Source organism: Mobula birostris, chromosome 5 (assembly GCF_030028105.1).
Source record: "Mobula birostris isolate sMobBir1 chromosome 5, sMobBir1.hap1, whole genome shotgun sequence".
Lineage (NCBI taxonomy): Eukaryota > Metazoa > Chordata > Chondrichthyes > Myliobatiformes > Myliobatidae > Mobula > Mobula birostris.
In genome coordinates, this window is record NC_092374.1 from 46,844,529 (window position 1) to 46,870,364 (window position 25,836).

Consider the following 25,836-nt stretch of genomic DNA (forward strand, 5'->3'; position numbering starts at 1 on the left):
GCTGGACACAATATTCCAGTTATTGCTAAACCAGTGTTTCAATAAAGACTTATGATTGGCTTCCTTTCTGTTCTACCCTCTATTTATAGATTATCACATTGCAGTTTGCTTTTAACAGCTTTCTCAACCTGCTACACTACTTTTGACAAATTATGCAGATGTCCTAGATCTTCCTACTCATGTATTCATTTTCGAGTTATACTCTAGTTCATAATGCCTATTTTCATTTATCCTACCATAAGACTTTACATTTAAGTTTTAAATTTTATCTGCCTATTTGACCAACCTGCTTGTGTCTTGAACTCTATTCCTATCCCCCACCCAGTTCATAAAGCACTTTGTCAAGTACTGTAGTTTGTCAAGTACAGTCAGAGGAAGCTGTCTTAAATTCCAGAAGAATATAATTGGAAAAACAGGGAGGAAGCAAATTGAATCAGAAAATGTTGCAGTGCAATTAATTTAGGTCTGTTGTTTCATGGTTCCAGTTTTGTGCAGCCTGTTAATTTACATGTCTGCTGCATGCAGCCATTGTTTAGTTGGTTCTTCATGAGTAGCAGGCACCACAGGAATTAAAAATCAGTTTAATATCAGTAACATATGTTGTGAATTTGTTGTTTTGCAGCAGCAGTTGCAATGCATCACATAACTAAATTTTAATAAGCAATGTATCTAAAATTTTTTAAGTTAAGTAGTGCAAAAGGGAGCAAAAGTAGTAAGGTAAATGTTCATGGATTGTTTATTGCCTGTTCAGAAATCTGATAGCGAAGAGGAAAAAGCTGTTCCTAGAACACTGAGTGTGTGCCATCAGGCTCCTGTAGCTCCCTCCTGATGGTAGCAATGAAAAGAGGATATGTCCTGGGTGATGGAGGTCCATAATGATGGATGCTGCCTTTTTTGAGGCATTGACTTTTGAAGGTGCCTCACCAACAGTGAAGACTAGTGCCCATGATGGCAGTGGTTGAGTTTGCAGCCCTCTGCAGCTTTTTGCAGTCTTATACAGTGGCCCTTCTGTATCAGACAACGATGTAACCAGTTACAATGCTCTCAATGGTATATATGTAGAAATTTGCTGAAGTCTTTGGTGACAGACCAAATCTCCTCAAACTCCTAATGAAATACAGCCACTGACATGCCTTCTTTGTAAGTGCATCAGTATGTTGTGCCCAGGATAGATCTTCAGAGATATTGACACCCAGGAACTCGCCCTTTCCAGTGCTGATCCCTGGAAGATGAAGTAGATTATTTTTTGCAATTTTTGGGAGCTGTTGTAAAAATCATTCTAGCTTTAATCATGGTACAACATAAGGAAAAGCAGAAACCAGGATTTTTCTGACTGCCCTTGAAGCCTTGATGGTGAGGAGGAGAAAGGCTCCTCAGCCAGGTGACGTCATCCAGTCAATTCCCCAAGATTTGGTTGCAGTGCCATCAGAGATTTCAGTAACTTCACTGGTGCATTAAAGTCAATTGATGCATTTATAAAAGCAATATGCCACCAAATGAATCACTACCTTCAGGCTTGCGCCCATCACCCACCTCTCAACATTCTGTGTTTATTAGGACTAATACTTAACTGTCAGAGATTCAGTTTGTACTAACACACTTAAGGCAAGTGCAGGTTTCACACCCAAAATCTGCACGTTACAAAATTTGCATTTAGCTGCACCATGAGAAGCACATGATATAAAACTTTTCAGAGCACTTACTGAAACACTTCTTTCTGTTTTGCAGGTCAAGGTGCCTTAATAGTTGCTGAACAAAAATGATACTCATTGCATGTCTAATTTGCTTGTTTGCCACTGCCCCTCATTCCACAGTCTGTTTGGATTTAAAGGCTGCTGCTTTCTGTACTTAAAGATGAAATCATAAAATAATTATGAAGGAGGAGGCCATTGAGCCCATTGTAGCTATGTCAGTCAGAAAATAATTATTTGGCCTAATTCCATTCTCCAGCCCTAGGTCCTTGGCCCTTCAAGTATTCATGGAATGAGTATTGATATCTGATGTACTTGTATGCAGAGTTCCAGACCCCTACTGGCCTCTGGGTGAAATAATTTTGCCTCATCTTCCAGCTAATGCTTCTATTAGCTACTCTAAAAGATGACTTTTGATTTTTTTAACACTCCTCTGCTTGACAGAAATGGATCTGCCTTGTTTTGTCTTCTCCGTCATTAAATACCTCACTTAAGCTTCTTCTCAACCTCTATCTAAAGAAAACAACTCCCGTCTATCCAGTCTTTTCTTATTGTTAACATTTTCGATTCTAGCCACCTACTCAAATCCCTTCTGCATCCTTTCTGGTGCAAACATTTTGTTCCTGTAATGTAACTAGAAATGAAGGCTGCGGTCTTAATTAGTTGTGTGTGCAGTGCTGGTACCTCTTCACCTACTCTTGTATCTGCTTCAGCTCATAAGGGGCTTTCAAACACTTCAAACCACTCTGCCATCAGATTTCTGAATGGGCAATGAACCCATGAACACAACCTCAATATTTTTTCCTCTCTTACTTATTTAGTTATGTATTGCAATGTTACTGCTGCTATAAAACGACAAATTTCATGGCAAACAACAGGAATTCTGCAGATGCTGGAAATTCAAGCAACACACATCAAAGTTGCTGGTGAACGCAGCAGGCCAGGCAGCATCTGTAGGAAGAGGTGCAGTCGACGTTTCAGGCCGAGACCCTTCATCAGGACTAACTGAAGGAAGAGTGAGTAAGGGATTTGAAAGTTGGAGGGGGAGGGGGAGATCCAAAATGATAGGAGAAGACAGGAGGGGGAGGGATAGAGCCAAGAGCTGGACAGGTGATTGGCAAAAGGGGATACGAGAGGATCATGGGACAGGAGGTCCGGGAAGAAAGACGGGGGGGGGTGGGGGGGAGGACCCAGAGGATGGGCAAGAGGTATATTCAGAGGGACAGAGGGAGAAAAAGGAGAGTGAGAGAAAGAATGTGTGTATAAAAATAAGTAACAGATGGGGTACGAGGGGGAGGTGGGGCCGTAGCGGAAGTTAGAGAAGTCGATGTTCATGCCATCAGGTTGGAGGCTACCCAGACGGAATATAAAGTGTTGTTCCTCCAACCCGAGTGTGGAGGTATGCCGATGATATTTAACCTGACTCTGACTCTGAACACTTTATTAAGGATCTGTGGGCATACATTCCAAGGTCCCCCTGTTCTTGCACACCTCTTAATATCCTTCCATTAATTATGTATTTCCTCGCCTTGTTGCGTCAGATGCATTACCTTGCCCTTCTCTAGATCGAATTCTGTTTGCCACTTTCCTGCCCAAGTGACACACAATAAATTAACTTTTGACTTTGGCTAGATCATCTGCAAATATCTCACATGGTGTCATCTGTAAACCTATTTATTATGGACTATATATTAACAATTAAATCATTAGCATATGATGCAAGGAACAAAGTACTATTTTTATGGAATCCTGCTGAAAATCTTTGCAGTAATAAAAAGAACATCTACCAGGACACTTCCTTTGTCTTCTGCTACTGAGCCAACTGGTGGTCCAATTTTACACTTTCCCTTGAACCTTGTGTTTTTAGTTTTTTGAAATACCATTCATGTGGAACTTTGTCAGAAGTCTCAAAGTCCATATTAGATATACCAAAGGCCTGCCTTCATCAATATGGCCACCTAAAGAAGAACAATTTTGCAATGTCACATTTTGACATCAGTAAATCTGAAACTTAAAAATAGCCAGCTGGATATGTATGATAGACTGTTTCCAATTTTTTTTGTATTTTTTTCTTTATAGTGTTTATTTATAAGTATTCATTCATTCATTCATTCATTCATTCATTATGAGCTTTCATTCATGTTGTCAAAAACAAAGATGATGTAAGCTGTAGCACAGTTGACAGAGGGGGGTGTAGGATGTAGTGTCACATTCAGGTTGGTGTTTGTAGATAATCCAGCTGGAATGGAAGTGTCCTGGCTGCTTATTTTCCTTGTTTTATTTTCCCACTTCTCTGCTTCTTCCTGCTCCTTGTTTATAACAGTATCCTCACAATGGCTGGGTAATGCAGTGGATAGCAGAGGTCCATGACGTCTGCTCACTGGAGGACCTCACCTTGGCACTATAGCCTGCATAAATGCAGGTTTTTGCATGTAATTCGTCTGGCCTATTGCTTGTGTGCTGCCTGTATATGCATGGATTGCACAGTGGACTGCAGCAGGTGGCTCTTGCTGACCAGAAACCACTTAGTTTTTAAGACCATAAGACATAGGAGCAGAATTAGGCCATTCTGTCCATCCAGACTGCTTCAGAATTCGATCTTGGCTGATTTATGTTTCCTCTTAATCCCATCCTCATACCTTTGACCCCCTTACTAATCAAGAACCTTTCAATTTCCACTTTAAATATACCCAATCACTTGACCTCCACAGCCATCTGTGGCAATGATTTCCACAGATTCACCACCCTCTGGATAAAGAAATTTCTCCTTATCACTGCTCTAAAGTGACTTCCTTCTATTCTGAGGTTGTGCTCTCTGGTCCTAGACAGTCCCACTATTGGAAATATCCTCTCCACATCCACTCTATCTTGGCCTTTCAATATTTGATGGGTTTCAATGAGATTCCCCTTCATTCTTCTAAACTCCAGAGAGTACATGCCCAGAGCTATCAAATTCTCCTTGTAGGTCTTCAGTGCCAGCACATCCTTTCTTTCTTGTAGATATGGGGCCCACATCTGCTCACAGTATTCCAAGTATGCTCTAACCAATGCCTTAAGCCTCAGCATTACATTCTTGCTTTTATATTCTAGACCTCTCTCGAGATGAAAGCTAACATTGCATTTGCCTTCCTCACTACTGACACAACCTGAAAGTTAACCTTCAGGGAATCCTGCACAAGGATGCCCAAGATCCTTTGCTCCTCCAATTTCTGTATTCACTCCATGTTTAGAAAATGATGTATGCCTTTATTCCTTCTACCAAACTACATGCCTGCATTTCCCTGCACTGTATTCCATCTGTCACTTCTTTGCCCTTCTCTAAATTTGTGCAAGTCCTTCTGCAGACTCCCTGCTTCCTTAACACTACCTACCCCTCCAGTTATCCTCCGGTAAGATGGTGGTGCGTGCAGATACAGCAGCCTCCCAGGTGCTTTTTTTCTTTGTAAAATTCATTTTTTACAATCCAAAGGCAATTCTACTCCAAGATCATCGGGTACTTCAGTGCTGCTGGGCTGCTTGTTGATTGGAGTAGTTGGATTGGTGTTAGCAGCAGAGCTGGCCAAGGTGTCGAATGGGCCAGCCGGGATGTCGGTGGAGCCAGTCGGGATGTCGGAGGAGCTGACCTGGCTGCAGAACATTTTGCTGCCCACCACTCGGAAGCATTGAAGTTGGTGCAGAATAACTGTGAGAGATTGTCTTGGATATTTCGCTTGCAATCGCAAGACTATTGGTCAGTGATAATGTAAATTGCCACAGGCCTGTTACCCTTGTCTGGTGGAGTTACAGATGACATGAGTGCTGTGTAGCCTCAGTTGTAGCGAGGATCAGGCCTCAAGCCTCGGGCTTATCTGCTGCTGCAGACCAGGTGAGACATGGAAGTGTTCACAGTGTGGCATCCAAGCTCAGCTGGGGCCTGTGTTTGAGTGGTGGAATGACAGGCTGGATTGCGTGTGACTGCACACTGACAGTTGACTGTTCCATTGATTGCCAGTCATTGTTGCTCAGGGTCTTGGACTATATATGTTTCTTTTTCAAATGACTATGCTTGCTTGCTTGCTATTTTGATTTCATTACTCAATATTTTTGAATGTTTGCGTGCTACTTTGAATGCTTTGCAGCTTGGCCCCAGAAGAACTCTGTCTTGTTCAGCTGTATCTATGTATGGTTTGAATGATAATTGATTTGATATAATCTTGGCCAAAATGCCATCAGTTCTGTCATTCAGATCATTAATACACAACATGCAAAGCAGCAGACCCAACACTGACCCCTGCAGAACACTACTAGTCACCGGCAGCCAACCAGAAAAGGCCCCCTTTATTCCTACTCTTCGCCTCCTGCCTGAATCTGCTGTCCATGCTAGTAACTTCCTTGAAATACTGTGGGGTCTTACATTGTTCAGCAGCCTCATGTGTGGCATCTTGTCAAAGGCCTGCTGAAGATCCAAGTAATCAACATCCACTGACACAACTTTGTCTATCCTGCCTGTTATTTTCTCAAAAGAATTCCAATAGATTCATCAGGCAAGATTTCCTCTTCAATAAACCGTGCTGACTTCAGCCTGTTTGACTGTGTACCTCCAAGTACCCTGAAACGTCCTCCTCATTTTTAGTGGGACTTGAATGCAGGTGAATAATGGCACAAGATTAAGGAACTTTGACCACTGTAGTATTGTTGCATTTGCTTACACTCCTCTGATGTTCAGGAAGCAAAATTCCCTTTTTGCTTGTGGTATATCTCAGAGATGTAACCAAGGTAACTATCATATGCTGTGTGGAAACTTGCAGTCTGTTTGTCTCCTGGTCAGCAAGAGTAGATGAAATGCAGTCCGATATCTTTGTATCACTTCACATTGCTTCAATCAAAGACCGTAACTACCCAAGACATTCTCTCTTTTTGCCCTCCCATTAGGCAGAAAATACAAAAGCCTAAAAACACATACCACTAGGCTTAAGTAAGCTTATAACTCCTGCTGTTATAAAACTATTGAATGGATCCCTTGTCCTATACGATGGACTCCTGACATCACAATCTACCTTATTGTGGCCTTGCACCATATTGTCTGCCTGCGCCGTACTTTCTCTGTAACTGCAACATTTTATTCTGTATTCTGTAGCTATCTCAATGCACTGCTGGTTAGATGGCTGTGCGCACCAATCACATTGGCCTCTCCTGTTCCAGCCAATGGTGTAATTGTTCGCTATTGTGTCTTTTTTTCAATCTCAAGATACTGCTGGATGTTGGGAACATCAAGTACTATTGGTGTACCCCATCAGCAAGGTGCACAGTTGCAATGGAGTTGAGTACCATGTTGACACCTGGACTAGTTGCATACTATTGTGTGAAGGTGGCATGTGGTCCAACTAAACAGTGCTAGTAATGGTCTAGGACATTTTCATTGTGATCACAAGACCCATTTGGACATTGGCAATGTAGAATACTGCAAGCCCAGTTCATTGGTGAGACCAATGGTGGGGGTAGCTGTGTTGCCTCAGTTGTTGTGGGGTCCAGCCCCTCATGCCTTGGTGGTCCATGTTGCATTCGCTCAGGAGAGGAGACACCGGGATGGTGAGGAAGAGAGCAGGGGCTGGAATCCATAATGAGATGGGTGTTGGCCCTCCTCTCGGTGCTGCCCCCAGTGTTCATTTGGTGCAATACAAGTTGGGCCATGCCACTCAGGGACTTGGGCTACTTTTTTCTGTGTGACTGCATGTTTTCCTACAGTAACTATATGTGTGTGCTGTGTACTATGATTTACACTTTTGCCCTGGAGGAACGCTGTTTTCTTTGGCTGTATTCATGAATGGCTGAATGACAATTAAACTTGAACTTGCTGTAAGGAAATTATCTGTATAGACAGTATGTAAGAAGTTTTTCACTGTACCTCAGTTCATGTTACAGTAATAAACCAACTTGCCTACCCATACAAACTGCAAGAATATCCAACTGACATATCCAACTTCCTCCTGGAAGGAATCCAATGCTTTCGTTGTCATTGTAAGCATATAGTCAGTATGATCAACACTTGTTTTGAAGTTGCAGTTGTAACTGTAGCAGAGGGCAGATTGCTGAAGTTCACGTATCTCCTACATTGCCCCTCATTAAACCTCAGTTTGAGGAGCTCGCTGAGCAACTTGGACTGCTGTTGAGAGTCTTTCTGTTCCTCACTCACTCTTTGCAACCATTCCGCGTACCTAGACTCCCGAATCAGTATTTTTTTGAAAGTTTTGAGTATTCTTTTAAAAATCAGCCTGACTTTATTGTAAACTGGAAGTTAATGTCCAGGAATCCCTGTATGTCCTAATTATCTCATCCTAGTTTTGCCTCTTCCAGTTAGACCATAAGATATAGAAGCAGAATTAGGTAATTTGGCCCATCGGGTCTGCTCCATCATTTCATCATGGTTGATCTATTTTCCCTCTCGGCCCCAGTCTCCTGCCTTCTCCTCATAGCCTTCATGCCCTGACCAATCAAAATTCTATCAACTCTGCCTTAAATATACATAAAGGCTTGGCTTCTATAGCTGCTTATGGCAACGAAATCCATAGATTCACCACTCTCTGGCTAAAGAAACAGTTAGTAACATCATAAACTGATCTTAGTGTGGCAGATGTTATAATGAGTTCACAAATTAGGTATCTGGAAATCACTATTTTTTAAAGCAGGAGCTGGTTAGTTTGGGAAAACTATCACAAGAAGGGATAAATGTTCCTCAACTCCTAAGAAGGAAAATAAGGAACATTTTTAAAATCAAGTTTTCTTGTGAAATAAACATTTTTGCTTATTTCAGCTGTGTTTATCATTTCTGATTGGTGATTGCAAGGCAGCTTGAGTGGAACACCTGAGTTTTTGAATATTCATGCTCTGTTTCTTTGTAATGGCTTGATTTGAAAATATATTAATTCATATCATTGCATAAAACAAAATTTTCAAACATTTCTTGTGGTTCGAGCAAGCCATATGTTTTCATTATGCATGGTTCTCTTATGTTAGGAACTTGGGGGAACTGCTTGTGGTGCCGGTTTGTTCAACAGTACTGAGCTTGGACAAAAGCCAACCACATTAGTGCAAGTTGTGCGTATTCATGGATGTAATGCCTCTTGTGTTGCATGAAAACCACTTAAACAGATGTTAATGTGTGTGCAGGGCACAGTGAAGTTGGCTAATAATTGGATTTATTTACAGACTGTGTTTATACCCTGTCTCCTGAGGAGACAAAAGATTTCAGATGCTAGAATCTGGAACAACGAACAATCTGTTGGATGAGCTCAGCAAGATGAGCAGCATCCTGATGCAGGGTTTCAATCCAAAATGTAGACAATATTTTTCCTCCCAGAGATACTGTTCAACCTGCTGAGTTCCTCCAGCCGATTGTCTGTTGCTTCTGTGCACTCTCTAATGATTAGCTTATTTTGTGTGTGTGTGTGTGTGTGTGTGTGTGCGCGTGTGTGTGTGTGTATCTGTAGATATTCTATTAGTCAAATCTGTTCATTGCGCGATCACGATCTGCTATTTTGAAAATCCAGGCATGTCCCAAGAGCATATATTCTTTGAGTAACTGTTGGGAAACACAGAAGTCAGCTTGTTAATGCATGTATTACAACAATGCACATTATCATTGGAGTAGAACCAAGTAAAGAATGCCACAAGTAAGAAATGACTTACTTGGAAGTTCATCTTGCCAATACTTGTTGATTATGTTACTATGCATAGCAATGTAACTAACAGCTGTTAAGGTGCACTTAATCCAAAAGGCTCTTGGTTAATTCATTAAGGTTGACATAAATTTTGATTTCTATTTTCATGGTTCCATTGAGAATTGTTGCCAAGGGTACATTATAGATGAAATAGGTGTAGAGGGTAGAGGGATAGTGGGACCAGCATGTATAGTTGCATGGTCCTGGAAATGCAGTGTGTGCGTGTATAAAATATGTTGTCTGAGGGCAATATATATGAGACAAAGAAGGCAGAGTCACAGTTTACAAAGCCCAGGTACGAAGTATCATGGAGTATGCCTGCTTTTCATAGATGAATGCCTCACAGAGTGTCCTCAGCCAGTTTGATTCCATTCAAAGAAAGTCTCTCAGGATTACAGGTGTAGATGAAGCCACAGCTCGTGAGAAACTAGCTATCAGTAGCTTACACCACAGATGACAGGTTGCTGCAGCTGCTGTGCTGTACAAAGTGCACACCAGCCACAGCCCTGCAGACCTTCGCACCATGCTGCCTTCATCTTATGAGAGACGGTGCACCACTCGATCAAGTTTATCTATGCCTGCTCATGCTGTTTCTATGCCTGATGCAAGAACCTACATACTGGATAGAAGCTTCCTTCACTGTGCTATCAGAATTTGGAACAGCCTTCCAGATGCTGTGATTGGAAACATCTGCGACGATGGGGTCCAAGCCTCCAAGAGTCGAGTGCACAAACACCTGTCATCTCTGAGAGAGAAGTCACATGCTTCTTCATTAGCTATCATGAAGAGGCCAGGGTTGCAGTGCTTGGTTGTTGGTAGGTCGGGTTAATACCTGACTTTCAAGAGCACTTGTGAGTTATGTTCCAGCTGGACTTAGTCCTTAAACTGCTGGAGAAGGGTGCGGAAAGAACAGGTGCTGTTTTCTCCCGGTAGGGATTAATTTGTAGTTCCGAGTGTTTTGTCACCCTGCAACCTTATCCTTCAATCTCTTTGAATTATGGAGGACGGCATGTGTATAAATGTGTCTCTCCAGCAGACTTCATCATAATCATCATGACTCCAGTATTTAAACTATTTTTTAATGTTTCTTAATTGTACCTATGATTTTTTTTGTGTCCTATCACTGAGCAGCATTGAACCATCTGATTGGCCTAGTTTGGGAACTAGTTGACTTGATCAGCATTTCTGATCTGGCTATTGTTCACAATTGCACTTAATAAAAAAAAAAAAGGTGGGCAATATTCCCTGTTCCTTCCACCCTCCAACCCCCCCCCCCAGCCCCACAAGAACTTGCTGCCGCAGAATTCTGCAGTTCATTAAATCCAAGGCTTTGTGCTTTGAGGTGAGATTTACACCAGTGGTAGATGATTGGATTGCTAGTCACTTCCAGTTTGTGGGTGAGGAGGGGAGAGTTTTGGAATGGATTAGGGTGTGTTGGGATATTAGTTGGGGCAATATGGAAGGGTTAGATTGGCTAAAGGATGTTCTGGTTGACTGCTGAGTGGAGGGTCAGGTTTGCAAACGTGTTAGGACAACAGAATTGTGACTGAGAGAGCAGGGTCGTGGGGACAAGTTGGCAGCAACGAGAAAGCCATCATCAGAAGTAAACTTTCAAGTTATCAGATAATTAAATAGGCTCCAAGTTCTGAAGTCCACGTTCTGGTGTCTGTTTTAGCAGTTTTCTCAAGTAATGATAAGGTAGATTGTGCATGCAGCAAAGGCTCGATTCTACATAGGTGACCTCTGTGTGTCTAAGCATGCGTGAAATTGTAGAACTGGCATTCAGGCTTGCACATCTGGGTGCCTCAGTGCTTTAGTGTGCCTGAAGCACCAAGCATCCAGAAAACAAATGAATAAACATAATGCTTGCAGTAAGTACAAATTGTGTTCCATCATGTGTGTTCCAACAAAATTATATCACGTTGTTTTTGTAATACTTCTACATAAATGTTACTCTTTTTAATTCCTAGGAAACATCTTTAATAATATGTGGATAGACAATAAATTTAGTTCTCATAGAAGTAATTTATTTTGTATTGAACATTTTGAGTTCATATTTTAAGTTTTGTAGTTTCGTTGTGCTCTGAGTGCTGAGGAATTAGAAAATCCAAAGCTTGAACTGTTGCAACACTGCCGCTGACACATGGTCCAAGTTACAACAGGGTGGGTTTAGGTGGAAAATTTCCATCGTGCTTTTTATTTGAAAGTACATAATTAACAATACTGTGATTTGAATTTGCCCATAATCATTTGAAGTTTGGTTCAGCATTCATCAATTGATTTATAAGGAAGGAAGAATTAAATTTTCAGGTTGATGATCTCTCATCTTGATTCATTTTAGACATTTAGTGTCTATAGTATTTTGATTCTGCATTAATCCTTAATTATTGAAGACTTCTATTGGCATTTCTGTAACCATTGGCCAGTTGTGTTTTGTAAAAAGAATATCAAATTGCCAAGAAAATGTAGTTACATCGACTGGAAAAAGAAGACAAGTGATGCTTTCCTTTTCTTGAAATATTATCTCTAAGAAAAATATTTTTTCTCTTTTCAAGTATTATCATTATATCTTCTTGTTTCCTTGTAGTTCAGCTCAATGGCATTGAGAAGAGACAGTCCTCTCCCTTATGTGACAGACGCAGGCAGCTGGTACCCCCAGATCTAATCAAACATGGAGGTCTGGAGTTCAGTGATATTGTAGGAGAGAGAATAGATCCCAGCACTCCACTGGAGAAGCAAGTGTAAGTCATTGTTTTGTTTTTCCATGTTACTAACAGTCCATTGCTCACTCCACTCTGTTGTATTCTTTGTAAGGAATTAATCAATGCATTAAATGTTGAGTAAATTAGAATTCAGACCAGTACCTGCGCTAGTAACATAGATACAAATTATTTTTCGATATACTTATAATACCAGGAACACACATAAAAGTTGCTGGTGAACGCAGCAGGCCAGGCAGCATCTCTAGGAAGAGGTGCAGTCGACGTTTCAGGCCGAGACCCTTCGTCAGGACTAACTGAAGGAAGAGCGAGTAAGGGATTTGGAAGTTGGAGGGGGAGGGGGAGATCCAAAATGATAGGAGAAGACAGGAGGGGGAGGGATGGAGCCAAGAGCTGGACAGGTGATAGGCAAAAGGGGATACGAGAGGATCATGGGACAGGAGGTCCGGGAAGAAAGACAAGGGGGGGGGGACCCAGAGGATGGGCAAGGGGTATATTCCGAGGGACAGAGGGAGAAAAAGGAGAGTGAGAGAAAGAATGTGTGTATAAAAATAAGTAACAAATGGGGTACGAGGGGGAGGTGGGGCATTAGCAGAAGTTAGAGAAGTCGATGTTCATGCCATCAGGTTGGAGGCTACCCAGACGGAATATAAGGTGTTGTTCCTCCAACCTGAGTGTGGCTTCATCTTTACAGTAGAGGAGGCCGTGGATAGACGTGTCAGAATGGGAATGGGATGTGGAATTAAAATGTGTGGCCACTGGGAGATCCTGCTTCCTCTGGTGGACAGAGCATAGGTGTTCAACATGAACATGATGGCATGAACATCGACCTCTCTAACTTCCGCTAATGCCCCACCTCTCCCTCGTACCACATCTGTTACTTATTTTTATACACACATTCTTTCTCTCACTCTCCTTTTTCTCCCTCTGTCCCTCTGAATATACCCCTTGCCCATGCTCTGGGTCCCGCCCCCCCCCCTTGTCTTTCTTCCCGGACCTCCTGTCCCATGATCCTCTCGTATCCCTTTTGCCTATCACCTGTCCAGCTCTTGGCTCCATCCCTCCCCCTCCTGTCTTCCCCGATCATTTTGGATCTCCCCCTCCCCCCCCCCCCCCCCAACTTTCAAATCCCTTACTCACTCTTCCTTCAGTTAGTCCTGACGAAGGATCTCGGCCTGAAACGTCGACTGCACCTCTTCCTAGAGATGCTGCCTGGCCTGCTGCGTTCACCAGCAACTTTTATGTGTGTTGCTTGAATTTCCAGCATCTGCAGAATTCCTGTTGTTTGCGTTTATAATACCAGGGTTGTGTTTCTGATTTTGTTATTTTAGTAAATAAGTAGGTATAGTTTTAAAAATTGACTGAAGGCTATTTTCAGCCTCAGGTCTGTAATTCGCTTCATTCTGAATTCCTAAGCTATGTCCTGCAATCATTGAGTTGAGGAAAGCAGATGAAATTGATTCTTATTTTCTTGAGTAGGTTTTCAGTGGAGTTTGCGTATTAATAAGAGAAAGTAACAGATTCCTTTTTTTTAAAGGAATCTGAAGTTCAATTTTTTTTCCCCCCTGATTTGTTCTCTTGGACCCATTCAAGTAGAAGAGTACGTTAGTGTAAAATGTATTTGGCTGCTTGTGTCGCAATGCTTATTCCATAAACCTGAGATTATGACTATTGGCATAAACCTATTGATTTGTTATTTAGCTCTTATTTATATCATCTTCATATCCATCGGCTCATATAGAGCACTCTGCAGCCAGAATAAGTAGTTGGCACTCATGTTCAGCAAATGAAATTTCTTTTGATTTGGTCTTAATGTGAATCATGACAGTTTGATTTCTAAGTATATCTAAGGAATTTGCCTTCAAGTGCCTGGCAGTATTATCTATTGCTATACCAGCTAATTAATTTTTGATCTGGAGAGACCATTTTAGATGCAGTAATGCATATGTTTACACCATAAATAAAACTATTTCAGTAGCCCCAACGTTTGTTCTTAATAGTTGTTCAATTTCAGTTTTGAAAAAGTGCATGATCAAATTAAAATGGTCACCATCACTTCAAAAATCTCAATCTAACTGAGTCTGTAAAGCTACATGAAAATAAATCTGACCTTCTCTTAAGTTTTTGGTGGTTCTGCATAGCTGTTTCATGTTTATTAATATAACAAACTGTAAATCTAATTTCAAAACTAGTATTTTTTCATGTTGCTGGTAAGTTTGCCAGTGTGATCATTTGGAGACACTGTAATGCCGCTAAGTATTACTGAGCCATAGGTTGTATGAACACGTACAATTCAGAGCAGATTATTTCTGTGCCTAATGCCTGTGCTTTGATTATTCAGTAAAGTCCTGGATAATCTCTCTCTCAGCCCATCTACCCAACCTGTAACCATTAAAGCCCTGCCTCTAACTTATTTAGATTTGACAGGCCATAAATAGATCAGTGCATCTGTTCATGGTGCTTGGGTGCCCCTCAGTGCCATATCCCTATATTATTGCCATATCCCTTGAATGCGGTTGATCTAGTTTGAATGAACATGAAGACTAACATTCACTCTGGGTGAAGAAATTTCTCCTCATCTTGAACAGCCTGCTCTTTATTCCCTAGCTCCATTCTCCTCATTCAGGAAAAACGTCTTTCCTGCATCTAACCTATCAATCCCTTCAAGATTTTTTTCATATCTTCTCTCATCTTCTAAACCATCCCAGTATACTCCATCTCTTCTCACACAACAAACTTGCCATCTCTAGAACCAGTCTGATGGATCTTCACTGTTCTGTAAGAAGGAGCATATAGTTGTATACAATACACCAGGTGTGATTTCTATACAATTGCAATATGAATTGCTGCTTCAAATTGTTCTCTAATAAAGGCTGACATTGCACTTGCCCTCTCAGTTAACTGCAGTACCTGCACCTACATGTTGTGTTGGACTTTACTGACTATGTACAAGCACACTTAGGTTCGGTTGAACATCAGTGCTATCAGGTCTATCATCATTAAAAACCTAAAAGCTTAAGAAGCAAAAGCAGGAATAAGCCAATTCACCCCCCCCCCCCCCCCCCCCGGCTTCCTTTAATTCTTTTAGTATTCAATATTTTGTTTTGGTAGAGAATTCTCTATTGTTAGGTTGAGAATTCCAAAGATTCACTCCCCTCTGAGTGAAGAAATTTATTCTCAGTACTGAATGGCCAATCCCTTTTAGAGCAATACTGTACAGATTGTGATTTTATAGGCCATTCCACTCAACCAATTTGAGATTATGTACACCGGTTCTACATGGTCCAGCCAAAGAAATAAGTCATTACTTTTACCCTACCAAGCCCTGAAAGAATTACAGATATATTAATGAGATCACCTCTTATTCTAAATTCAAAGAATTTAGACTTGTCTGCTTATTTTCTCCTTGTACAGCCATCTCTCTCTACTACCCTCGCAGTGTGTGTGTGTACAAAGCTAAGCAAGGAGTTGAACACCTTCTGAAAAATCACCCAGGCTAGAAACTTCCTTCAGGGTTTTTAATGAGAAAACATTGTGAAATTGCAGAAAGTTAAGTAAAGCACGTATTGGATTCAATATAGAATTGTAACGTGCCTGAATATACTAATATTATTGATTATTCTCTGAATCAATGTTAAGCAAGGTAATACACACATGCAACGTTCTAAAGCTATACTATGGGCTAGAGTGAACTCATGGCACATCATTAGCTTAATAGAGATGAACGATAAACATAATACTTCCTTCTTAGTCTGTCTGTCTGTCTAGGTACCATATCCGATGCAGACTTTGGTGACCATGGTTTTCCATATAGATCTATCCTTCGTTTTTTGGATGACTTCCATTTCCTCGATGTGTAGCCACCTGGCTATGCTTTTGACGTACATAAGCTGAAGTCTTCCTCTAGGTTTACTCCCCTCAATCTTTCCAGAGAGTATGAGTACATCTAAGTACATTTATTAAATGTTTACCAATATTAAGAAAGCATAAGACTCACGGGTATTACTGCTTCAAGGGCAAATAAAGAGTGGATGGAGGTGAATGTCTTTTTACCGTGTGTGCTTCATATAAAAAGTCCAAATTAACCCACATGGGGAATGATGTTAAAAGAAAAAGCTTATGAACAGGAAGTGAGATTTTGCAAAACGAACTGCATACAAAATGAACGGTGCCTCTAGAGACAGAACACTCTCCAGCTCAGGAATCAGTGTTAAACTTCTTGTTGCTCACCTGAACCAAATTTGCATCGCTTCTTAGAGCGGGGGCCTGAGGCATGGGCAAAGTTGAGGTTTCTGTCAAGTTTCTCTTTGTGTCTGAATTAGTATCTAGCTAGCGTAGGAAGAATAGACGCCAATAGACGGTGTTCTGGCAAGATCTGGGAGACAGCCTATCTCCCTGATTGCTATGTATGTGAAAAGGGCATCTTGGTGCAGTTCCTTATAGACTGTGTTAGGGAACTGGAACTGGGTGACCTTTGGCTCATTTGGGAGTACGAAAAGGTTTTAGATGGGAGCAACAGGGAGATAGGCACACTTAAATTGCAGAAGGCAGGTAATTGGGAGATTATCAGGAGAGGGAAGGGCAATACTGAATACCCCTGTGGCTGTTCACTTCAATATCAAGTCACACACATCAAAGTTGCTGGTGAACGCAGCAGGCCAGGCAGCATCTCTAGGAAGAGGTACAGTCGACGTTTCAGGCCGAGACCCTTCGTCAGGACTCAACTTTGATATGTGTTGCTTGAATTTCCAGAATCTGCAGAATTCCTGTTGTTTGCGTCAATATCAAGTCTATCGCTTTGAATGCTATTGAGGGGGACAGCCTACGAGGGCAATGCCGCAACCACTAGGTTCTGATTTTCAAAAGGCAAGGGGAAGAAGAGAGCAGCGATGAGGAGGGATTAGACAGTAAGACAGGATATTTTGTGCACGTGAAAGAGGCACCTGGATGGTAAGTTCCCTCCAGGTAAAAAGGTCAGGGACGTCACAGATTGGGCCCACAGCATTATTAAAATAGTTAGGGTGAGCAGCCAGAGTCATGGTACATATTGGTACCAATAGCACAAGTAGGAAAAGGGATGAGGTCTTGAAGAGAGGATATAAGGAGCTAGGTAGGAAACAGAAAAGTAGGACCTCAAGGGTAGTAGTCTCTGGATTGCTGCCTGTGCCACACTCAGTGAGAGAAGTAGAAACCCAAGGCTGGGAGCAGCTGGAGTGGGCCCATAGTCTCAGTCACAGTCCATTACACAGAGGCAAATCTCCGCAGAGTTCGCAGACACTTAGACCAGATCACAAAAGAGCTTCAACCTCAGCACCGTGGAGAACAGAGTGAAACATTGCCAAGCAGAACCCCTCAACCCTCATGAAACACTGGTTAGACCACATTTGGAGTATTGCTTCAGTTTTGGTCACCTCATTATAGGAAGGATGTGGGAAGCTTTTGAGCGGGTTTGAAGAGATTTAGCAGGATGCTGATTGGATTAAAGAGCTAGTGGAGTGGGCGAGGGCTTTTCTCTTTGGAGCAATTGGAAATGTACAAGATGATAAGAGGTGTAGAGTGGACAGCCAAAGACATTTTACCAGGGTGAAAATGCCTAATACAAAGGGACTTATTTTTAAGGTGATTGACGAAAATTATAGGGGGGTGTCAGAGGTAGTTTTTTTTTACACTGAAAGTAATGGGTGCGTGAAACATGCTGCCGGGTTAGATACAAAGGGGAAATCTAAGACTATTGTAATTGGAACATAAATACAAAACTGGAAGTCTGTGTGAGAGGGAAAGGTTAGAATGATTTTAGTGTAGGTTAAAAGATTGGCAGAGCATTGTGGGCAGAAGAATCTGTTCTATTCTGTGCAGTGCAGTTTCTATGTTCTATATTCTCACTTCACACTTATGACTGTGAGGCACAGCTCCAATGCCATATTCAAGTTTGTTGATGACACCACTATCATAGAATTAGTCAAAGGTGGTGATGAATCAGCATGTAAGGGGGAGATTTAAAATCTGGCAGAGTGGTGTCATAACAACAACCTCTCGCTCAATGTCAGCAAGTTCAAGGAACTGATTATAGACTTCAGGAAAAGGAAACCAGAGATCCATGAGCCAGTCTTCATCGGAGGATCAGAGGCGGAGAGGGTTAGCAATTTTAAATTCCTCGGTGTTACTATTTCAGAGGATATGTCCTGGGGCTGGTACGTAAGTGTAGTTATGAAGAAGGCACAGCAATGCCTCTACTTCCTTAAGAGTTTACGGAGATTTAGCATGACATCTGAAACTTTGACAAACTTCTATAGATGTGTAGTAGAGAGTACACTGACAGCCTGCTATGGAAATGCTAATGCCCTTGAGCAGAAGATACTACAAAAAGTAGTGGATACGGCCTAGTCCATCTGGGGTAAACCTCGCCCAGCCATTTGGCACACCTACGTGAAACGCTGTCACAGGAAAGCAGCATCCATCATCAGGGATCCCACCTACCAGGACACTGCTGCCATCAGGAAGAAGATACAAGAGCTACAGGATAGTTACTACCCCTCGACCAAAGGTGATAACATCACTTGCTCCATCATTGAAATGTTTCCACAACCTGTGGACTCACTTTCAAGGATTCTTCATCTCATGTTCCAGATATTTATTGCTGATTTATTTATTGTTTGTATTTACACAGTTTATTGTCTTCTACACTCTAGCTATACGCCCTAGTCGGTGATCTTTCATTGATTCTGTAATGATTGTTATTCTATAAGTTTATTGAATATGCCCAGAAGAAAATGAATCTCAGAGTTGTATATGGTACTTTGATAATAACATTTACTTTCAACTTTGAACTTTATACACTGGAGTATTTCAAATTTTCATTCCTTCACCGTTTTCTACATCTACCAAGTCCCAAAGCTCTGAGATGTTTTCTTTAAATCTGTGCAGCACTCTACTTTGCCACTATTTAAAAGATGCTTCTGACCTTTTTTTTTTGCTGAATATCTCTGCACATAGTTGTATACGTTCACACATCTGAAGTGCTGTGGAATTTTTATTATAAATTACAGGTGTCGAATAAATGGAACTTATTGCTGACGAGACAAATTTCCAATATTACTGAACAATCAAACATTTAATGGCCCATAATTGTTGACATTTAAGGAGATGTTCATTCCAAGTAGCTTGTCTGCATTCAGTATTGCGATATTTGCTTTTCTTTTGTAGGTGGTATCATGGAGCCATTAGCCGAACAGATGCAGAAAACCTTTTACGACTATGTAAAGAGTGCAGCTATCTCATCCGAAATAGTCAAAGCAGCAAAAATGATTACTCACTTTCACTAAAGTAAGTGACATCTCCTTAAATAATTGATTATAATTCATAATGAACTGAAATGCAGTGTAAATACATGCAATGTTTGGCTTATAATTCACTCTGCCAAAACATTGGTATTTGATCATTACAGAAAGTTGAATTACTTCGCGCAGACCTCTGTGTTGCACATATGTATCAATGTATTTGTTTTGCAAGCTTGCTTTTGAGTTGTAGATGCCTCTTTATTTATCTACATATTACCAAATGTATGCTTGCAGTTCTAGTGTAATAGTTTTAGTAGCAATCATTGTTCAATTACGTGTTGTAAACAGCTAGCCACTATTGATTATTGACAAAATGTTGCTTTAATGGAAACAACTCATGTCCATTTTGTTAGTAACTGAAATATTATTTCTGTTGGGAGTCTTCTAAGTATTTCCATTAAGGCATGTTTGTGTTAGTTGCGTACTTCAACACAGATCGGCATGTATATCATCACTTTTACGTGATTTAATTTAGGAAAAAAAGATCGGGCAAGTGCTTCAAAAACACTGTGAGATTGAAGTAATGGCCAGTGAGCAGATTCTTATAGACTACCCAGGCTGCTTTTAGTGTGCACTGCAATATACACATCAGGGTACTATGGAACTGCACCTGCTGAAGGATGGAATGTACTGTAGGTTAGCTTTGTGCATATCATCTGTCACTCCATTGATGGACCTGGCATTTAATGGCCTGTCTCGAGGATGCGTGTCATATATCCTTCTCAGCTTTATACAAGCCATGATTGGTGTATTTTTTTGGGTGATGTAGTTTTTTTTTAACTCTATTGGATTAGTATTAATGGTTTGCTTGTTGGTTAAACTTTTGTGAATCTTGGCTTCGACTGTCTGAAGCCATCAGGCTCGTCCATCATTTGTGCAGCCTAGGCGACTGTCATACCTGACCTCACTTTGCAGAATGTCTATAGAGGCAAGGCCTTAGTCACAGAGGGCTCATGGCTACTGAAGGTTAATGTTGCCCTGGTACTGACAATCAGAATGCTCATGCTATTAAATGATAATTGGGTCCCTATATTTCTGAATGTCCGAATATCTTTATAAGCTTTAGCAATGTAATTTAAAATTCTCATGGTATTGAAATCTCCCTGTGGACTTTTCTCACCCTCTGGTCTTTGCATTACATTCCAAGCTGCTTCTGTGCCCCAGATTTCCTTTGCCTTACCATTGGTGACTGCGAGCACCAAAGGTTTAGAGCAACAAGGAATCAGTGTTCCTCCAGCAGACCATTGCCCCAGAATCCACCACCTGCAACCCCTTGTGGCACCAAAAGTATATATTTCCCTAATAAAATATTACATTGGGAGAAGGCTGAGGAATGTGGGGAGAAAGATATTGTTAAGAAGGAAGGGAGTGGTGAAACTGTGTAGGGAGACTAGTGTCTTGAATTTGTCCACCCTTTGCTCTCCTCCTTTCCCTGAAGATATGATTGAGGACTCTAGTGTGAGATACATAGAACATAGAATAGTACAGCACAGTACAGGCCCTTCGGCCCACAATGTTGTGCCAACCCTTAAACCCTGCCTCCCATATAACCCCCCCCACCTTAAATTCCTCCATATACCTGTTTAGTAGTCTCTTAAATTTCACTAGTGTATCTGCCTCCACCACTGACTCAGGCAGTGCATTCCACGCACCAACCACTCTCTGAGTAAAAACCTTCTGCTAATATCCCCCTTGAACTTCCCACCCCTTACCTTAAAACCATGTCCTCTTGTACTGAGCAGTGGTGCCCTGGGGAAGAGGCACTGGCTGTCCACCCTATCTGTTCCTTTTAATATCTTGTATACCTCTATCATGTCTCCTCTCATCCTCCTCCTCTCCAAAGAGTAAAGCCCTAGCTCCCTTAATCTCTGATCAGAATGCATACTCTCTAAACCACGTAGCATCCTGGTAAATCTCCTGTACCCTTTCCAATGCTTCCATATCTTTCCTATAGTGAGGTGACCGGAACTGGACACAGTACTCCAAGTGTGGCCTAACCAGAGTTTTGATGAAAGCACCAGATCTGATGCTGTTTGGTGCTGGAACTAGGGACCAGCCCCAGCTTGTAAGTTGTGTCCACCTACCCTCCACCCTCATTGCCACATTAGCTTGTTAGACCAATTCTGTTTAAACAGAAGCAATAGCATTGGCATCCATTACAAGGGTGGGGGAAAACTAGTGTGTTTATTTTCATTCCTAGTATTTTTCATATGCACGACTAATGTATTCACTTATGTTTGTTTATTGCATACTGCAATGCAGATTATTTAATACATCTTGTATCCTCGCAATAACATAATTTAGAAATTGAATTTTCTGTTATGTTTTTTAAAATACATTTACTATTTTAATCTCTTTAAAAATTCTATTTATTTCAGAGGCCTGAATTTCAGGATACCTTTGCAGAAGTTAATAAAAGCTTTCAATTGAGTCTGCATACTCTGACATCTGCAGCTAGCAGAATATTCCGGCTAGCATACTGCACATCAAAGTGATTGAAGTGTAGTCTTGTTATCTTGCCATCTCCAGTGTTTTGAAGACTACTTGTCAGAGCTTTTATTTAACAGTAAGCTGTCAATTAATTTAATGTATTCATAGCAGACAGTTGAACAGCAGCGTATGGTGAAAATGTCACTGGTTAAGGACAAAGTGAAGAAATTGCTCATAGACAATGAATTGCTGGAGGCACTTCACAATTAAAATTTTCTCTTCTGAATTAATGGCCCAGATTCTGAGCAGGGATATCAACATAATTACTGGGTGTCCTTCTGTTCCTGACAGTAATTTCAGGAATTCATATGAGTACAGAGTCTGAAAACTGCTGTCAATTCCTCGCACTAAATTTCAAGACCAGTTTACAGTTTTGGATTTATTATCCAGTGGCAGAATGCAAAGTTCCTGTAGTTACCCAGTGCTTAAACTAGAAAATCATTTTGTATGATCTTCATTCTTTAGTTTGGAGAGGAGTGAATGCATTGGACAAAAATAAATAGATTGCATTTTTAATTGAACTGATTTGTTTATACTCTTTCAATTGTGCTTGTATTTAAGTATATTCAGGCATTTTATTTTTCTACAATTGGTCATTTTTGTTTTGTACTAGTTTGAATACTTTTTAATGGTTTTGAAATGTTTTTGAATGGCTCTAAATGTCAGAGGCATGGGCCATGGCTTATCTAGCTAGCATTTTATTTTGGCATTTTAACTATTTAGTCTGGGATACTGGGCATGTTCCATTGCTTTATAATTAGACAGAACAAAGGAACTGCTGCTTCATTGCCACATTACAGTTGTGCCTTATGGTTGTTCTATTTCTTTGAGAAAAACAAATAAAACTGAGGTGTGGACTCTGAAACAAAAGCAGAAATGCTGAAAAATTGCTTTTTAAGTTTTTACAGCATTTTCTACTTTGGTTCTTTGTTCCACTTATTCCCACTCCCCCCTCACCCTCTCAACTTCATTTTCTGCTGCCTAAATTAACTTGTTTTTACTCCCCATCCCAGTTCTGCTGAGGGGTGCAGGGCCTGAACTATTTTGCTTTCTACAAGTGCTGCCTGACCTGCGGGGTGCTTCAAGCACTTACTGTTTTTATTTTCATTCATAGGGATTTGTTCTCTTTCTCTGCTTCTCCATTGTCCTCTGCAATTAGAGCATTTATTAAAATGCGGAGCCAGGACTGCTCCCTGTGACAGAATGCTTTTCAAGTTCAGTTATGTAGCTCGATTCATCTGCCAGAGTCTTTGGTAACTCGGCAACTTGGTAATGAATTTAATAAGAGCTTGCAGCCACAAGCTTGGGATAGTTTACGTCCTTTCTACAGAAACAGTATCAAAATCAGAGAGAAGTCAATGAATACTGCAGCTACTTTTAATTTGTGTTGAAAATCTGACATTCGCACAGCTTGTCAGCACCTGTCACAACAGCTATGACCACTTCTAAAGCTAGCTTGTTCCTTTGAGAGCAAGCTTTAGCATGATCTTTTGCAGGAGGAGCTGTAGTAGGACCTGAGGAACGATTTGACCAGCAGTCTTGAGTCACTTGCCTATTTTACATATTTAAGAAGTTCTATGACCTTAGATTCCTTTCATACTTGGTTCTTTGCCAGTAACATACATTAGTGAGGAATTCTGCCAATCTTTTGTGCCCCACAGCCCTAATTTCTTTACAAACTCTGGGAAATGGCTCATATGGACTTGCTGCCTTTTGTGCTTTTGTATCCACAAAGATTTATTGACTTCCTGTAATGGATATGAACCCTAGAAAGAAGATGATAAAGAGATCTGTGCTATCTAAGTTCTTTCTGTGAGGTCGAGATCTGGAAATTATAGTCCAGTTAGTCTGACCTTAGTGGTTGGGAAGATGTGGGAGTTGATTGTTAAGGACTTGGTTTCAGAGTACTTAAAGGCACATGATAAAATAGGCTGAAGACAGCATAGTTTCCGTAAGGGAAAATCTTGCATGACAAATCTGCTTGAATTTGATGAAATAACAAGCTGATAGACAGGAAAATAGGCGGATTTTGTGTACTTGGATTTTCAGAAGGCCTTTGACAAGGTGCCATTCATGAGGCTCCTTAACAAGTTAAGACCCCATGGTATTGCAGGAATAAGGGGTGCCTTTTCTGAGTGGCTGCCGGTGACTAGTGGTGTTTCACAGGGGTCTGTGTTGGGACCACTTCTTTTACATTATATGTCGATGGGTCAGGGAATTGATGGTTTTGTGTCCAAGTTTGTGGACAATACTGAGATAAGTGGGGGACAGATGGTGTTGAGGATGCAGAGAAACTCCAGAAGGACTTGGACAGATAAGAACGGGCAAAAAATTGACAGGTAGAATACAGTGTTGGGAAGTATATGGTCATGCGCTTTGGTAGAAGAAATAAAAGCATAAACTTTTTCTAAACGGACAGTAAATTCAAAATTCTGAGGTGCAAAGGGACATGGAAGTCCTCATGCAGGATTCCTGAAAGGTTAATTTGCAGGTTGAGTTAGTTGAGAGAAAGGCAATTGTAATGTTAGTATTCATTTCGAGGGGACTAGAATGTAAAAGTGAGGATGTAATGTTGAGGCTTTATAAGACTCTGGTGAAGCCTCACTTGGAGTATTGTGAGCACTTTTGGCCCCTGTAATATGCTGACATTGGAGATGGTTCAAAGAAGTTTCATGAAGATGATTCTGGAATCGAAAGGCACTGGGCCTGTATTCACTGGAATTCAGAAGAATGAGGGGGGATCTCGTTGACATCTACCAAATGTTGAGAGGCTTTGATAGAGTACATATGGAGAGATGTTTCCTCTGGTGGGAAGTCTAGGACCAGAGGGGACAGCCTCAGAATAGAGGGTTGTCCATTTAGAATAGAGATGAAGAATTTCTTTAGCCAGAGAGTGGTAAATTTGTGGAATTCATTGCCACAGTCGGCTGTGGAAGCTAAGGCTTTATGTATGTTTAAGGCAGAGGTTGATAGGTTCTTGACTAGTCAAACATGAAGGAATATGGAGAGAAGGCAAGAAATTGGGGCTGAGGGGGAATTGGATCAGCCATGTTGAAATGGTGGAGAAGTTTTGATGGGTCAAATGGCCCAATTCTGTTCCTATGTCTTATGGCCTTGTGTATGTTATCTCTTCTGTTCAACTGGATTTTTTTCAGCAACCAGAGGTGTGCTTTTGAATTAGGTGGCAATGGAGTCAACCTAACAACATAATTAAAATTGCTGGGTAAACTGCCTGGAATATAGCAATGGTTTTGTGGAGAACCTTTCAGCTATCCTCCCAGTTTGACCACATTCATATCCCACCATTCACACCTAGTATTCTGTGAGGGTTTTCCATCAGCCAAATTGGGGGCGGATTTCTGCTGCTCGTCAAGATTGGTCTGAAGATAAACCAAAGATAAAAAATGCTGCTTGAGGTCTACTTTAAGGCACCTAAATCATCCTCCACTACAGAAGGTCATACGACAGAATTAGGCCATTTGGCCCATCGAGTCTACTCCACCATTCCATTATGGATAATTTATTATCCCTCTCAACGCTGTTCTCCTGCCTTCTGTCTGCAACCTTTGACACCCTTACTCATCAAGAACCTATCAACCTCCACTTTAACTATACCCAGTGACTTGGTCTCCACAACAGTCTGTGGCAGTGAATTTCACAGGTTCACCACCCTCTGGCTAAAGAAATTCCTCCTCATCTCTGTTCTAAAAGGATGTTCTTCGATTCTGAGGCTGTGCCCTCTGTTCCTAAATTCACCCAATATAGGGAACAGAAGTGCAACTTGGAGTCAGCTTGCTGCAGTCACTTAAAAAGCAGTACATTATTGAGTACAGGCAAAGAAGATGGACGGTAAGGTTTGCACAGGACTGATTCAGATTCTGTTTAGTTTATTTTCATATAC

The 25,836-nt window shown here is 41.1% G+C and overlaps 1 protein-coding gene across 1 annotated transcript in view; it reads left to right on the plus strand.

Annotated features, from left to right (window-relative positions):
• LOC140197243 (SH2 domain-containing adapter protein F-like) overlaps positions 1-25,836 on the plus strand; it is a 110,049-nt gene that overhangs the window by 65,988 nt on the left and 18,225 nt on the right. Inside the window, exons 4-5 of the mRNA XM_072257169.1 lie at positions 11,976-12,129; positions 19,312-19,431. Coding sequence (XP_072113270.1) covers positions 11,976-12,129; positions 19,312-19,431 — 274 coding nt within the window. The remainder of the gene's footprint in view (positions 1-11,975; positions 12,130-19,311; positions 19,432-25,836) is intronic.